Below are 17,712 nucleotides of genomic sequence, written 5' to 3'. Positions count from 1 at the left end.
GCGGTAACTGGTGTGGGAGGTTGGTATATGTAGGGTCAATAATAAAGGGGCATGATCTGAAATGATTATTGTCTGATATCCACATTTATTTATAAATGGTAGAAGTTTATCCAAAAAAAAATCTATACATGAATATGTCCCATGGACTGGCGAAAAAAAGGAATAACTTTTAGATGTAGGGTTCCTAAAGCGCCACGCATCAGATATCCCATTTGCATCAAGAAATGATTGGATTGTAATAGCAACTTTGGATTTTGTCACAGTCTTGGGCGAACTGCGGTGTAGGACAGGTGATAAAGCACAATTCATATCTCTGCCGAGGATAAGATGGTGTGTATCCATATTTGGGAGCTGGGCAAAAAGTCTTGTAAAAAATAAACTGTCGTCCCAGTTGGGTGCATAAAACATTAGCGAGGATGACTGGTGTATTGTATAGCCTGCCAACTACAACAATGTAGCGACCTGAGGAATCTGTTTCAACCTTGGACATGACAAATGGGATATTTTTATTGATGAGGATCGCTACCCCTCTGGACTTGGGATGAAAATTGGAATGGTACGAATGACCTATCCATTCTCCCCTGAGTCGAAAGTGATCAAAAGTATGCAAATGCATCTCCTGAAGAAAAGCTATCTTGACATTAAGTTTTTCCAGATGAAGTAATACATTTTTACATTTAACAGGATGGTTTAGTGATTTTACATTCCAGCTTACAAAGCTTACATCGCAACCGACTGATGTGCTTGAAAGGTGTAGGTCAGCCATGATCTTGTTTAAGAAAAAAAAAAAAAACATGAGAGGCATATTGAAATTTAGTGAATGAGGTTCTCCAGTGCTGAAAGGACTCGTCAATAAAAGAAAAGGATATTCAAGTAACCCTGGTACAATAAGTTCCCAACCCCCCTCATCTATTAGAACAAGGTAACTCCCAAACCCCACGCAAAGGTATCCATACATTTAAGTGCTTGTATGGAGTCCTAATGTACAAGACTCTGCTGTATACAGAACATAATTTAAGGCAAACTGAATAACAAGCTGCTATGCCCGAAAGGCATAGTTATACCAGCCAGCCAGAGTTGCATGGTTAGTTAAATGTAAATGTCATAAAAGAACAAAAATGAGAAACAAAGGACAGCCAGCATTGGGTGTTGCTGGCATTCATCTTATTACATTTTGATACTTCTACAAGTAAATGACTGACTAAAAACAATCAGCCTAATAAGTGCTCCACACACTTATCATCCTTTCTCTTAATTGAGTAGGTATTATTCATAAAAATTATGTATTATAACCTAAATTAAACATTTACACAGCTGTAATTGTAAGCATAGTAAGGGGAGAAAAAACAATCAGTAGCTGGATGTGTGCTGTCCACATATCTTACTTTTTTACATGAACGATAAAGTAAATAGGCGGTATTAATAACGTTTGTAAACGGTGTAACCTACACTGTCTACTCACTGCACTGAACAGCATTAACATAACTTTGAATTTAGGTATCTCTTACTTAAAACATAATTAACCTTTTGGTGCGTCCTGCAGGATTCAGAAATTATGTTCTGTATACAGCAGAGTAGGGCTGCTCGATATTGGAAAAAATCAATATCACGATTTTTTCAGTAAATATCAATATCGCGATTTTTAAAACGATATTTATACACCTTTTTTTTAAAGCCCCGATCATCAACACCCGAGGCACCGGGCCACATTTTTATAGTACAGGCCTCATAGGCTACCTGTCAACCCTTCCCGTTGTACCCTGAAACGCCTTTTACTTAAACTATTTACTGTGCAAGCGCGTACTTTGCATAGGTCCTATAGCCTGCACAAGGCTCACGTTCTCCTCACTCAACATTTCCGATCACAGAGGATGGAGCCAGCGCTGGTATTACCAGTGATTACTGCGTAACGTCCACACTGGCTCGTAGCCAGCCAAGGATAAAAGCTCTCTCTCACACACACACACACACACACTACAACGTAAGCTTGTGTGTTGTTAAGACACCAACATTAAACACGCACACACACGGACTGGCCATCGGGAGTAGCGGGAGTTTTCCTGGTGGGCCGGTGGTTCAGTGTGGGCCGGCGGAGAAAAAAAAAACAGTTGTGCGCTGGCCTTTAATATGATAAGCAATGTTAACAGTTTCTTAAAGAAACTGTTAACATTGCTTATCATATTAAAGGCCAGCGCGCAACTGTAATAAACAATGTTAACTGTTTCTTTAAGAAACTGTTAACATTGCTTATCATATTAAAGGCCAGCGCGCAACTGTTTTGTTTTTTTCTCCGCCGGCCCACACTGAACCACCGGGAAAACTCCCGCTACTCCCGATGGCCAGTCCGTGTGTGAACACGCACAATATAGACAAGTCCTTAAGAATTAACATACATGAAAATAGCTCAGCGGCATGTAAACATTCCCTGAAAGTGTAGGTGGCACTGCGGCTAGATGCTACGTGAAATGGCACAAGGCAAACACCATGCGTCGCTCAGTCAACAGACAAAATCCACGAACCCAGTAGTCCTCCTACTACTGTGGGTTAGTGTTCTGTGGCCAAAAACACCCTATGCACAGTCATTCCAAAACATCCCCACTAGTTGCAGGTTATGTCTCAAATACAGATATGCGTTGTGGATTAAGCGATCTATTTTCAAGCATCAGGCTTCTCTTCCTTCATCTTCCAAATGTGGACTCCGCTATCTTTTTGGCATGTCAGCATTGAAATACCATTTGCAGAGATATTTCACTCGCCATTAGGAAAAGTAAAAGCAACACATGATTAGGGCTACATGATTAGCAGGGGGACACCGTTTTAAGCGCACGGAATTTTAAAAACAATGTAATTACATCTGAGTCCGTCTACATCGCGCAATAAACCCGTCCTTAGCAGAACCTACTTCAAAGCATGATGCTAGCTGCAGATGCACAAGTCAAAATCAAATGAACCCAACATGCCGCGGCGGGCAACATTAATAACCAAATTGCCTTACCTTAAAACGCTGCCTTGACCACAGGACGACTCGCAATTATTCCACTTAAATCCACATGGTTTAACACATCTAACACAGCTAGCAAGCTGGATATGTGCTAATATTGTTGTGCTTGTTTTCTTCCGTAGATGCCATTTTTACATTACCCAGTCCCACATCCAAAAATATGACGTAAATATATGTTAATTGTATTATTATAACTATTAGCAAGCAAATCAAACAACATATTAACAAATCAATATATCAAATCACCCAACACGTATGAAAACAGAAGAACTGATTTTTTACTGTTGCGGAGATATCGCGGGAGTAGAATGGATGACGTATACAAGGCTACGGTGTGCCTTAGGGGACAGAAGGGTTGTTTTACCTTACAAATGACAAAAAATCGTTTCATATCGATATTATGAATTTTGATATCGTTTGACACCAATATCGATATCGTGATAAAAATACGATATATTGCACAGCTCTACAGCAGAGTCTTGTACATTCAGACCCCATCATTCTGGTTCTCACGTAAACCATGGCGTCTTCTGGGCTTTGAAATTGTCTCTCAGTTCCATTGTGCGTGACACGGAGACGTGCAGGGTAAGAAAGGCCATATCGAACACCGTTCCGTCCACGGAGTAGTCGCCTGACTCCACTAAAAGCAGACCTAGCTTGTGCAACAGCGGGAGGGAAATCCGGGAATATGGAGACGGTGGTTTCTTTGAAACGAAGAGGACCAGACTCACGGGCACGACGAAGGACCTCGACACGGTCCTGAAAATAATGTAATTTCGCCACTATTACGCAGGGTTTACCATCTGGTCTCCTTGCCTGGGGACCTCTGTGTGATCTGTCGACCAGGACATCTTTGTCCATGCCTAAAACTTCTTTCAGGAATCTCAAAACATTGGTTGGAGTGCTTGAGCCCGGTGTTTCAGGAACATTTAATATACGGCTGTTAGAGCGTCTCAATCTTCCCTCCATGTCAAGACATTTTTCTTGTAGACTGGTTACCTCCATCTTGAGCTTGCCCACCTTGTTTTGCAACAAAGTCACGTCGTCTGAGCATGATGATAGCCCACGTTCCATGTCCGATATGGTTGCTTTCATAGTTTCCACATCAGAGCAGATTGTTGTAGTGTTGTTTGCAACCTCTGATTTTACTGCTTGTGGTTTTACGATCTCAAGTTCCTCAGCCAGCACAGTTTTCATCTCCGATCTAAGCAGAGTTGCAATGTCATTTTTTTAGAGAAGTGAGGATTTCAGCTTTCAAGTTGGCTACCTCCATATGTACACCCGGTTGTTGCTGAGGAGAACTGTCGCTGCTTCCGCCGGATGTAACACTCGAGGCTTTGGGCCCAGTAGCGGAAGTTCCTCCGGTAAACTTAAACTTTCGTAAATTGGCCATTGACGCAACCGTGTTAAAGGAATACTCTGGAGTGAAATGCTTTTTAGGTCTATTTTCGCATTATTGGGAGTGCATACATTGAGTTGCTACCACAATCACATCAAGCGGTTGCGTTTTGAGAAAATTCGTTTTTTGTGATTTCAACCGGAAAGCGCTAACACGGCAGTGGCCGGGGCATGTCTTTTTGCCTATACAAAATGCTAGTTTTAAAACCATTGCAAAGCTCAAAACAACATGACAGTTCTGTAGAATTGGGTAGAGGGTTCCTACAAACAAAACGAAGTGTCCCTGGCTCTGCAAGTGCACGGACAGTATGTGTAGGAGGGTAAATACAACGCCAGTGACCTTACCTGAAGTTGGTCTTCCTCAGACGCCATCTTGAGTGGACAGTCCGTGGTACCACAATTGTGGTATGTTGTGCATTTCCAGCGGGATGGGCTCTGCACTTGGCACTCGACTTTTACAGACTGTCCACTCAAGATGGTGGCCTTTGCCCGGCCGGGCTCAGCCCGAAGTAGTGATGTGGGCCCAATCTCCTGTGGGTTCACCACCCACAGAGGTAGCCATAAGGGGCTGGTGCAGTGTGGATTGGGCGGCAGTCGAAGGCAGGGGCCTCGACGACCTGATCCCCGGACACAGCGGCTAGCTGTTGGGACATGGAATGTCACTTCGCTGGGGGGTAAAGAGCCTGAGCTTGTGCGGGAGGTTGAGAGGTACCGGCTAGAGATAGTCGGGCTCACCTCCACGCACAGCTTGGGCTCCGGAACCCAGCTCCTTGAGAGGGGCTGGACTCTCCACTTCTCTGGAGTCACCCATGGTGAATGGTGGTGGGCTGGTGTGGGCTTGCTTATAGCTCCCCAGTTCAGCCGCCATGTGTTGGAGTTTACCCCAGTGAACGAGAGGGTCGCCTCTCTGCACCTTCGGATTGGGGAGAGGGCTCTTGCTGTTGTTTGTGCCTACGGGCCGAATAGCAGTATAGAGTATCCGGCCTTCTTGGAGTCCCTGGGAGAGGTACTGAGAGGTGCTCAGACTGGGGACTCCACTGTTCTACTGGGGGACTTCAACGCTCATGTGGGCGACGACAGTGACACCTGGAGGGGCGTGATTGGGAGGAACGTCCTCCCTGATCTGAACCCGAGTGGTGTTTTGTTATTGGACTTCTGTGCTAGTCACAGTTTGTCCATAACGAACACCATGTTCGAGCATAGGGGTGTCCATAAGTACACGTGGCACCAGGACACCTTAGGTCGGAGGTCGATGATCGACTTTGTTGTCATTTCATCGGATCTCCGGCCCTATGTCTTGGACACTCGGGTGAAGAGAGGGGCTGAGCTGTCAACTGATCACCACCTGGTGGTGAGCTGGATCCGCTGGTGGAGGAGGAAGCCGGACCAACCTGGCAGGCCCAAACGTATGGTGAGGGTCTGCTGGGAACGTCTGGCCGAGCACTCTGTCGGGGAGGTCTTTAACTCCCACCTCCAGGAGAGCTTCTCCCAGCTTCCGAGGGAGGCGGGGGACATTGAGTCTGAGTGGACCATGTTCTCTACCTCCATTGTAGATGCGGCTGTTTGGAGCTGTGGCCGCAAGGTCTCCGGTGCCTGTCGTGGCGGCAATCCCCGAACCCGGTGGTGGACACTGAAAGTAAGGGATGCCGTCAAGCTGAAGGAGGAGTCCTATCGGGCCATGTTGGCGTACGGGACTCCTGAGGCAGCTGACGGGTATTGGCAGACCAGGCGTGCCACAGCTCAGGCAGTTGCGGAGGCAAAAACTCGGAACTGGGAGGAGTTCGGTGAGGCCATGGAGGAGGACTATCGGTCGGCCTCGAAGAAATTCTGGCAAATCGTCCGGCGCCTCAGGAGGGGGAAGCAGTACTCTGCCAACACTGTTTACAGTGTGGGTGGGGAGCTGTTGACCTCGACTTGGGACATTGTCGGGTGGTGGAAGGAATACTTCGAGGATCTCCTCAATCCCACAGTCACATCTTCCATTGAGGAAGCGGAGGCTGATGACTCAGGGGCGGACTCATCCATTACCCAAGCTGAAGTCACTGAGGTGGTTAGCAAGCTCCTCAGTAGCAAGGCACTGGGGGTGGATGAGATCCGCCCTGAGTATCTCAAGTCTCTGGATGTTGTGGGGCTGTCTTGGCTGACACACCCCTGCAACATTGCATGGCGGTCGGGGACAGTGCCTCTGGGGTGGTGGTCTCTCTTTTTAAGAAAGGGGACCGGAGAGTGTGCTCCAATTATAGGGGAATCGCACTTCTCAGCCTCCCAGGGAAGGTTTACTCCAGGGTACTGGAGAGGAGAATTCGGCCAATAGTCGAACCTCGGATCCAGGAGGAACAATGCGGTTTTCGTCCTGGTCGCGGAACACTGGACCAGCTCTATACCCTTCATAGGGTGCTCGAGGGTTCATGGGAGTTTGCCCAACCAGTCCACATGTGCTTTGTGGATCTGGAGAAGGCATTCAACTGTGTCCCTCGTGGTATTCTGTGGGGGGTGCTTCGGGAGTATGGGGTTCGGGGCCCTTCGCTAAGGGCTGTCCGGTCCCTGTACGAACGGAGCAGGAGTCTGGTTCGCATTGCCGGCAGTAAGTCAGACCTGTTCCCAGTGCATGTTGGACTCTGACAGGGCTGCCCTTTGTCACCGGTTCTGTTCATAATTTTTACGGACATAATTTCTAGGCGCAGCCAGGGGCCGGAAGGAATCCTGTTTGGGAACCACAGGATTTCATCTCTGCTTTTTGCAGATGATGTTGTCCTGTTGGCTTCTGCAAACCAGGACTTTCAGCATGCACTGGGGCGGTTTGCAGTCGAGTGCGAAGCGGCTGGGATGAGAATCAGCACCTCCAAGTCCAAGGCCATGGTTCTCGACCGGAAAAGGGTGGCTTGCCCTCTCCAGGTTGGTGGATAAGTCCTGCCTCAAGTGGAGGAGTTTAAGTATCTCAGGATCTTGTTCACGAGTGAGGGAAGGATAGAGCGTGAGATTGACAGGTGGATCAGTGCGGCCTCCACAGTGATGTGGTCGCTTTACGGGTCCGTCGTGGTGAAGAAGGAGCTGAGCCAAAAGGCGAAGCTCTCGATTTACCAGTCGATCTACGTTCCGACTCTCACCTATGGTCATGAGCTTTGGGTAATGACCGAAAGAACAAGATCACGGATACAAGCGGCTAAAATGAGTTTCCTTCGCAGGGTGGCTGGGCGCTCCCTTAGAGATGGGGTGAGAAGTACAGTCACTCGGGAGGAGCTCGGAGTAGAGCTGCTGCTCCTCCACATCGAGAGGAATCAGCTGAGGTGGCTCGGGCATCTCTTTTGGATGTCTCCTGAACGCCTCCCTGGGGAGGTGTTCCAGGCATGTCCCCCCGGGAGGAGGCCCCGGGGAAGACCCAGGACACGCTGGAGGGACTATGTCTCTCGGCTGGCCTGGGAACGCCTCTGTGTTCTTCCCGAGGAGCTGGCCGAGGTGTCTGGGGAAAGGGAAGTTTGGGCTTCCATGCTCAGACTGCTGCCTCCGCGACCCGGCCCCGGATAAGCGGAAGATGATGAGACGAGACGAGACAACCGATTGATGTGATTGTGGTAGCAACTCAACGTATGCACTCCCAATAATGCGAAAATAGCCCTAAAAAGCATTTCACTCCAGAGTATTCCTTTAAAGTAAAACTAATGAAAATTATAAATGACAATTTATACTTAAAGCAATGTTTTGTAGCCTTTTTTTTGGGTATAAAGTGCCTAAAAAAACTATTTTGAACCAGATTTTAGCGGAGCTTGTTGAAAGCACAGCCTCCCACGTTGTCTGCTCACTAGCGGCCCCCCCCCTTTTGTTTGTTTTTTAATTGAATTGTACAAGTTATAGGTCACATTAAAGGTGGGAAAAGTTTTGAAATTATTTATTGTGGTCTCATTTTGTTACATCAGAAAAACCTAACATTTTAACGGGGTGTGTACACTTTTTATATCCACTGTATATTATTTACATCCTACACTATTCATGTATTCTCATCTCTCACACACACACACACACACACACACACACACACACACACACACCCCTCTAACTTAGACACACAAAGCAAATCTTGATGTTCATAAACTGATGCAGTGTAGTGTGTCTCATTGCGTCTCTGCAGGTTGAGGGACCGTGGTGTCTCAGATGAAGGCCCTGCTGCTGTTCCGCCGATGGTAAACGCCCCAGGCGTAATGGTGCTGGACAATGCAATGGAAGATAATGAAAAAGAGGATATCCTCTCTACTGTTGAGGATGATGAACGAGAGGGACCGATGTAAGTAATAATCTTTTTAGAAAAATGTTGGGGGGTAAATTTAACCTCAATTTTTCTTTAATTTCAGTTAATATCACTTTACCAGGCCATGAAATGACACCAGTTTCAGAAAGTTTTGCTGTATGCTATTTAATCAGAGTTTTTTTCTAACTGTTGTCTTTAATGCTGTTTGTTGTTCAGTAAAATTGATTTAAGATTCATATAAAAGCAGAAGCTCGAGTCAGAGACTCAAGAAATGCAGATAAAAATGTCGTGAACAAGCACACAAAATCGTCAAGTTTAAAAATTGCTCAATTCATTATTACAATTTATTTTATGCAACGTGAAATTGGAAATGTCATTTTCTATTTATTTCTTTTGCTTTGTAGACACTAGGAGGACTTAATGTCGTGTATGTGTGCATTTTGTGTGTGTGTCTAAATAAATATAAATAAATAAACACAGTGTGGGAAATAAGGAATTTTAAGCAGACTTTCACAGGAGAGAAAAGTCTGAAATTGTCAGATCGCAGGCACTTACGGATGCAGGTGCAGGGGAGAGTGGATATGGTGCAAACTGCAGCTGAAGCCAAATCGTGAGACAGAAATCGTGGTCAGGAAACGGGCATGGGTAGATCGATCAGCAGACAGAATAATGCAGGAGAGATGAGGAAAAGAGGTCAGGAAAACAGCGAGAACAGTGGTCTAAATCGGGAAGTCAGTCATGAAACCAAACAGCTCGGTATATTCAAGTACAGGACACAGAACGATACTTTGCGTTGACTGAGGAGAGAGGCGGGCTTATATAGGGGAAGTGATTGCGGGATAATTGGAGGCAGGTGCAGTAGTTAATACTCTGGTGATGGAGGGTGCTGTGAATCTTGGGAGGTGTGATCCAGAACGGTCGTGTTTGGAGGCTGCTCCGAACTCTGGATTTCACTGCTGATACTTCATTTATTCTGTGTAGGACTTTGAAAGGACAGATGAATCTGGCTTGTAGTTTCCTACATGAGTTAGGCTCTCTGAGGTTCTTTGTGGAGACCCATACACTCTCACCTGGGGCATATTCGGGAGTAGTGCTTCTGTGTTTGTCAGCATAATGTTTGAACTTGGCGATGACTGTCTCCAGCCTCTGCTGTACCTCCTCCCATACCTGCTGGCTCCTCTGGAACCAAGAGTCTATGGCTGGGATCTGCGTGAAGTGTCGTCCCAAGGGAACAAAGGGGGTTGGTATCCGAGTACACACTGGAACGGGGTTAGCTGAGTGGCTGAATGTATAAGCTAATTCTGTGCGTACTTGGCCCATGGAAGGAAGTGTGCCCATTCCTTCTGGTTCTTTATGCAGAGGTAGCAACCTACTTTTTGATTTGCCCGTTCTGCTTGGCTGTTGGTTTGTGGATGGTAACCACATGAAGTCCACAACCCCAATTCCAAAAAAGTTGGGATGCTGTTTAAAATAAATAAAAACAGAATGCAGTGATTTGCAAATCTCATAAACCCATATATTTTTCACAATAGAACATGGGTAACATATCAGATGTTTAAACTGAGACATTTTACTGTTTCATGAAAAATATATGCTCATTGTGGCACCTGCTTCATATAGAGGCAAAACATTAACATGTTACTATCTTTTTCAGTTGAACTGTCATAAAGCTATTTCAAAACAACATTAATATGGAGAGATTGTTTGACCGTGGCTTGTGTTTAAATAATAAAAAATAGCAAATTATCATCTGCCTTCTGGATCGGGAAATATTTGCTTGCTCGCCACGAACAAATCATGATTCACCCTCGTGAAAAAAATTGCTGATGACCTGCACAGATGAGGAAAAACAGTTGTGACATTATTTAGTGTACTTCCTCATTCCACCTAATTAGTTTCTGGGTTTGCCCTGCCAGCACAAAACATGATGCGTTTCTGAATCTTATTAGAAGTGAGTGTGTTTTAAATCAAGCACAGCACACAGGTATTGATTTTAACTTGCATTTCAGACCCTGGTCAATCCAGACATGATAGAAACTTGTGTGTGTGTGTGTATATATAGCAGCTTACAGTAACACAATATTGAAATACAATATAACGTTCTGCAGTGAACCCCAGGTAAAGAGATCAGACTCACCAACACCCAGCTGTGCCTCCATGAAGAGTGATTGGTCTATGGAGATTCCTTGGAATTTTAAAAACCCCTCATCTGAACACAGGTAACATCCCATAGTTCTCATAGTTAACATCTCTGCAGAGAGAAAGGTCGTGTTGCACATTCCTTTATCCAGTCCAGATCATTAGCAGTATTTTGATATTTATCAGTTTGTTATACTTTAATTAAGCCCAAATCCTGTTATAACACTTTCACTAAACATTTTAGAGTAATTAATATCAATAACTGCACAGTTCAGTGTTTCACAGTGTCACATAATATGGTGGTAAATGCATCTGGATGTGAATAAAAGTAACAGTAATGGCTAACAAGATAATTAGAACAACCAATAAAGACTGTACATTTCATTTGATATTTATCAGTTTGTTATAATTTAATTGGGCTCTAACGCTTCTGCAGCACTTGCACTTAATGCTTATAATACACTTTACAGGAAGAACTTTTGGATTGATTACTGCTTAATGTTAATGTTTGGGGTTATTTTTTCCAAGTTCACGCAGTGTGGTCTTGGTGTTTGACCCGTGTGCCATAACACTTCCTTGTGATTAGCTTAACTTTCTGTACTGTGTGAAGTAAGCATGCTCTGAGGCAGTGAGGTTTCCACTCTATAGCTCTGTGCTCTGTGGGCGACTGTCTCTGGTGCTGCCACCGAGTGTGTAAGAAGAGATCGAGCTCATAAAGAATATTAAAGTAATATACAGTGGATATAAAAAGTGTACGCACCCTGTTAAAATGTTAGGTTTTTCTGATGTAAAAAAATGAGACCACAATAAATAATTTCAAAACTTTTCCCACCCTTAATGTGACCGTTAACCTGTACAATTCAATTGAAAAACAGATCTGTGGGGGGGGGACATAAGTGTTGCCAGGCAAAACAAACCTCGCCCGGTAGCACTTATGATGAATAAGAAGGAAGATATTGCAAAAAAAATAGGCACCCTATGGGTCCATGTGGCTCCTGCTTATAAATAAAACAGTTTTCTGATCCCATGTCCATACAGTAAATATAGCATATATATATTTACTCCATGAGGCAGTAGCCACAAAAATGAAGCGTGATCCAAAAGTGAATAATTTAAAAATCACAGAAGTAAAATATACCAACTGTCTGTACTTTTATATTATTCTACTCTTACTTCTTATAGTTTTTGAAACTGAAACCTCTGAACTGAGGCTGACATACATGCTGTCGCCATGACCGAAACTCTTATTTCCCGGAAATGGCCCGGCTCTAGAGCTCAGTGGAACACACTTTCCTTCTGTAATAACCATAAACATGTCTGAAAGTGATTTCTTTAGTCTAGTCTAGAGCTGGGCTATAAATTGACTTTATCGATTAATTTGAATTTACAGTTAAGGACGATGTGTTTTTATGAAAATCGTTTTTCTCTCAGTTTTAACTACCACCACCGACGCTCCCCTCTGCACATGTGCAGAACGGCTTGGGCACTGACACTATAGCCCTCCTCCCGCGCGCTTGCCATAGACACACGCAAACAACATGGCAGCGATTGGGGGAAAGCCACAACTTGTGCCCAAGAAAGGAGTAACTTCCTCCATGATCTGGAATTGGTTCGGTTTTGCAGCGTTGGACGCAAACCAAACAAGTCCTCGTTGTAAGGCGTGTTTGAAAACGGTTGCTTCCAAATAAGCAGCACGACTAATTTATTCCAACACCTTAAACAGAAGCCTGCAGCAGAGTGGGAGAAGTGCTGCTCCCAGCGGAATGAACATAGCCGCAGCACGAGCGCACCATCCACAGTAAAGCAAGCAGCTGTTCCTGACATATTTTCGTACTGTGTGCCTTATGATCAGAATGGGGCGCAGTGGAAGCAATCACAGATGCTATCGCGATGTTTATTGCAAAAGACATGGTGCCCATACATACAGTGGAAAAATCGGGATTTTTTTTCCTATTTTGTCAGTTTTATCGAAAAGGACACAAATTTATTTATTTATTTATTTATTTATTTATTTATTTTGAGGGGGCGTTTATTTTATTTATTTTTTTAAGTTTGAGGGTGCATTGTGTCAGTGCCAGTTTGAGACTAAGCTATGTTGGAGAAAGCTTTCTAAAAGTTCCTGTATGTTCTCACTGTTTACAATGGCATGGTCTGCCATCTCATCTACAAGCTTGTTTTAATGCCTCCGCCACCGTAAGGTGCAGGAGGCATTATGTTTTCGGGCTGTCCGTCTGTCCGTGCGTGCGTGCATCCGTCCGTCCGTCCCGCAACCTTGTGAACGCGATATCTCAAAGGCTAATGAAAGGAATTTCACCAAACTTTCACCATTTGTGCACTTTGGGACAAAGATGAACTGATTTAGATTTTGAGATCAAAAGGTCACAGGTCAAGATCACTGTGAGGTCAAATGTCTGTTCAAAAACCTTGTGAACACAATATCTCAAAAGCTAATAAAAGGAATTTCACCACACTTTCAGTATTTGTGCACCTGGGGACAAAGATGAACTGATTTAGAATATGAAGGCCAAAGGTCAAGGTTACTTTGAGGTCACATGTCTGCCCCACAACCTTGTGAACAACAAAATATTATCTGTTCTTGTAGACTTCAAGGTCAGGTGGGATATCATCATTTGCATAATATCACTAAATACCAAGTTGACATTAACTTAATCACAACTTCATAAGGCATGTAGTCTACCAGGCAGAGGCATCCCCATCAACGCCATTGGCGTCGAGTTCTATCTAGTTTGGCTTCTTTTTGGTTTCTGGTTGCACTTTAACCCCAAAGGGGAAATTTAAGTGAAAACAAAATAAAGGTAAAACTTGTTTTGAACCATTTGTCATCTGTAGTTTGATTTTTAGTAGGGGGAAAAATCAATTAAAATCGAAAATCCAATTTTTTGTGAAAAAATCGAAGGTTTTTTTTTTTTTTTTTAGGCCATATCGCCCAGCTCTAGTCTAGTCCATTTATTTCGAATGGTGAACGGAATTGTATACACTCACCGGCCATTTTAATCGTAACACGTGTATGCGCAGTGCGTGATTGTTACACTCTTACATTCTAACAGAACAATGACATGGTGGCTAGCACCTCTATATGAGGCAGTAGCCACAACCAAAACGATTTTGACCTTTTTGGTGACCTTGACTGGATCACCCTCAAAATGTTGGCTGTTCTATTTGAGACCAATGCCCATCTATCCTGAAAGTTTCATGAAGGTTGGTCTAGCCGTTTTCCTGTAATGTTCCTAACAAAAAAGAAACAAAGAAACCCAACCGAAAACAATACCTCGCCCCGCTTACTCCGGCGCGGGCGAGGTAATTTAAAAAAAAAAAGACAATAAGCTGGTTGCATAAGTGTGCACACCCTTAAACTAATACTTTGTTGAAGCACCTTTTGATTTAATTACAGCATTCAGTCTTTTTGGGTTCACACCAGGCCTGGAATTTTGTCATTTTAGGGGCAAGGCCACTTGGCCTTTTGGGCTGTCAATTTTTTGAGGGCATGAAGGCCAAAAGCCAGGGCACCAAGGCCATAAAATAAAACAATGATTTTAAGTTCACGTCTGTAATGAATTTAATTTAAGGACTAATGACTCTTCTGAGGAAGATTGGAGTCTCAGTCGAAACTATCAAGCAGGTAAAGAAACATCTCCTACACTATTATGTCTGAGGATAAGAAAATATTGAACACATCTAAATTTATCAATCCATCACTCACTTCAAAAATTGTAAAACTTATTAAACCTATATCCTCCCATAATTTTTGTTCAATAGACACCGAATGTGCAAGAGCATCTTCAGACTGTACTACTATGCAGATTTTTGATTAATCAAAATTGAGCCTGGAGTACATCAAAATGTTTGACTGTAAATGGAACATATACTAGAATGTATATGAAAATGAATAAAAGTAAATGTTAATGTTGTAATGACGCCAAAAACAATGAGAGAAAATCTCTTGCGATGGTGATCTCGTCAAGATGGCAGCAGTTACACTTCGGTTACACCGCAAAAAGAAACATACAATACTAGTAACAAAACAATGCTAACTGCATAGATTAAAAAAGTGGCGATGAACAGACAACAGCACATATCATGTATCATATTACGGCAGGAACAAGCAGTAGTAACATTCATGACCTTACGCTTAAAGCTCGACAAAGGAAAAACTTGACAGCAAGCTAATTAGCATGTTAGCAGCTACAGTCGGTACTCGGCACGTTAAAAGTGGGTCAACGTTGTAACGACGTAACGTTACTGTACAAGCAATGCTTATTTAACGGTAACAAACTTAAGCCCTATATGTTGAAATTCCTATCTTATTTGTTCGTTAATTTATCACACAGTCTTACCTCAGTCAACTTCTTCCCTCCTTCTGTGAAAATTCAACATCTCAGACGCGGACACAAGTGGGTGGGGGATGCGTTTGATTAAGTCTCCTGGTTGGCTGGTGATAGATTGGTGTCATTATACATAGATGCAAACGGTGCGCCTTTTGGTGGATGCCGCCTTTTTCACGGCTGTCTGGGGGACTTGTGAATCGTGCAGGTCCGATGAGGTTTTTTTTGGGGGGGGGGGGCGTTGGAGTGTCTGATTATAATTTCATCAAAGTAAATTCTGTATTAAAATTACTAAATAAGCAAATGCCGTTACAGTCCATGAAACATGGGAAGTATAAGTATGAGAAGAAAACAGTAAGTCAGAAAGCTGTGCACGTAAAGCCAGTTGGCTGCGTGCCATTATCTGCTGCTGGCTGCACTTCACTGCACGCGCAAGGATTTCTATCAGTCCAACGTAAGTTACATAAGTTACGTAATTAGCTTTACGTGCGCAGCTTTCTTCTCATACTTATACTTCCTATGTTTCATGGACTAATGGCATTTGCTTATTTAGTCATTTAATACAGAATTTACTTTGCTGAAATTATAATCAGACACTCCAACGTCCCCCCTAAAAAAAATCTCATCGGATCTGCACAATTCACACAAGTCCCTCAGACAGCCGTGAAAAAGGTGGCATCCGCCAAAAGGCGCGCCGTTTGCATCCATGATTATAGCACGTCAGAGCGGTTCATGCCAGGCTCGAGTCCAATCCACCACTGATGAATTGCCCAATAAGAATCCAGAATGTCATCAAAAGACGTATTTTTTTCTCAATAGACGCAGGTGATGTTAAAGCCTTTTGGCAGTCACGAGGCAGACTGCAAAACTGCAGGGCATCAAGGCCACTGTGGCCTTACGGCAGATATTTTTTTCCAAGGGTACAAGGCCAAATTGAGAGGGCACGAGGGCCATGGCCCTCGTAAAATTCCTGCCCTGGTTCACACCTGCCATCAATTAAAATGACTGATTAACCCCCAAAAAGTTCAGCTGTTCTAGTAGGATTTTCCTGATATTTACTCCATTGCATCCTCCAACAAAAGCCATAATTCGCAGAGAACTTACAAAGCATCAACAGGATCTCATTGTTGAAAGGTGTCAGTCAGGAGAAGGGTACAAAAAAATTTCCATGGCATTAGATGTACCATGGAGCACAGTGAAGACCGTCATCAAGAAGTGAAGAAAATATGGGACAACAGTGACATTACCGAGAACTGGACGTCCCTCCAAAATTGATGAAAAGACACAAACTGGTCAGGGAGGCTGCCGAGAGGCCGACAGCAACACTGAAGGAGCTGCAGGAATTTCTGGCAAGTACTGGTTGTGTACTACATGGAACAACAATCTCCCGTATTCTCCATATGTATGGACTATGAGGTAGGGTCAAAGAAAAACATCCAGGCCCAGCTGAATTTTTGCAAAAAAAAATACATTAACTCTCCCAAAAGCATGTTGGAAAATGTGTTGTGGCCTGATGAAACCAAGGTTAAACTTTTTGGCCACAGTTCCAAAAGGTATGTTTGGTGCAAAAACAACACTGCGCATCACCAAAAGAACCCCATACCTACAGTGAAGCATGGTGGCGGCAGTATCAAATCAGAAGGTGCTTCAACAAAGTATTAGTTTAAGGGTGTGCATACTTATGCAACCAGCTTATTGTACGTTTGTCCCGTACACCCCCCCCCCCCCCCCCCAGTAGATTTGTTTTTCAATTGAATTGTACAGGTTATAGGCCACATTGAAGGTGGGAAAAGTTTTGAAATTATTTATCGTGGTCTCTTCTTTTTACATCAGCAAAACCTATGATTTTGATGGGGTGTGTATACTTTTTATATCCACTGTATTGTGATACATGATATGAGCAGCAAAATCGTCTCTCCCAGTATTTTTTATTGTGATATTTGAGACGCTGAAATTCTGTCTCACGTTTCCTCTATACTGTTGAACAGAAAGCTCCAGGTAGAGAGATCAGACTCGCCAACAGCCAGCTGTGTCTCCATGAAAAGTGATGGGTCTATGGACCTTCCTCTGAAGTTTAAAACCCCCTCATCTGAACACAGGTAACATCCCATAGTTCTCATAGTTGACATCTCTGCAGAGAGAAAGGCCGTATTACACATCCCTTTATCCAGTCCAGATCATTAGCAGCATTTTGATATTTATCAGTTTGTTATACTTTAATTAAGCCCAAATGCTGTTATAACACTTTCACTAAACATTTTAGAGTAATTAATATCAATAACTGCACAGTTCAGTGTTTCACAGTGTCACATAATATGGTGGTAAATGCATCTGGATGTGAATAAAAGTAATAGTAATGGCTAACAAGATAACTAAAACAACCAATAAAGACTGTACATTTCATTTGATATTTATCAGTTTGTTATAATTTAATTGGGCTCTAACGCTTCTGCAGCACTTGCACTTAATGCTTATAATACACTTTACAGGAAGAACTTTTGGATTGATTACTGCTTAATGTTAAGCAGTAAATGGTCTACATGCTGTTCCAGTATTTTTTCCAAGTTCACGCAGTGTGGTCTTGGTGT

The 17,712-nt window shown here is 43.5% G+C and overlaps 1 protein-coding gene across 1 annotated transcript in view; it reads left to right on the top strand.

Moving 5' to 3' along the window:
• Nucleotides 1–17,712, top strand: part of LOC132870779 (NACHT, LRR and PYD domains-containing protein 12-like) — a 165,524-nt gene that overhangs the window by 49,950 nt on the left and 97,862 nt on the right. Inside the window, 3 exon segments of the mRNA XM_060904635.1 lie at nt 8,526–8,678; nt 10,751–10,861; nt 17,113–17,223. Of these exon segments, the coding sequence (XP_060760618.1) occupies nt 8,526–8,678; nt 10,751–10,861; nt 17,113–17,223 (375 nt within the window).

Source organism: Neoarius graeffei, chromosome 22 (assembly GCF_027579695.1).
Source record: "Neoarius graeffei isolate fNeoGra1 chromosome 22, fNeoGra1.pri, whole genome shotgun sequence".
In the NCBI taxonomy this organism is placed as follows: Eukaryota; Metazoa; Chordata; class Actinopteri; order Siluriformes; family Ariidae; genus Neoarius; species Neoarius graeffei.
The sequence above is the reverse complement of the archived record's forward strand: the minus strand, read 5'-3'. Positions and strand labels throughout refer to the sequence as shown.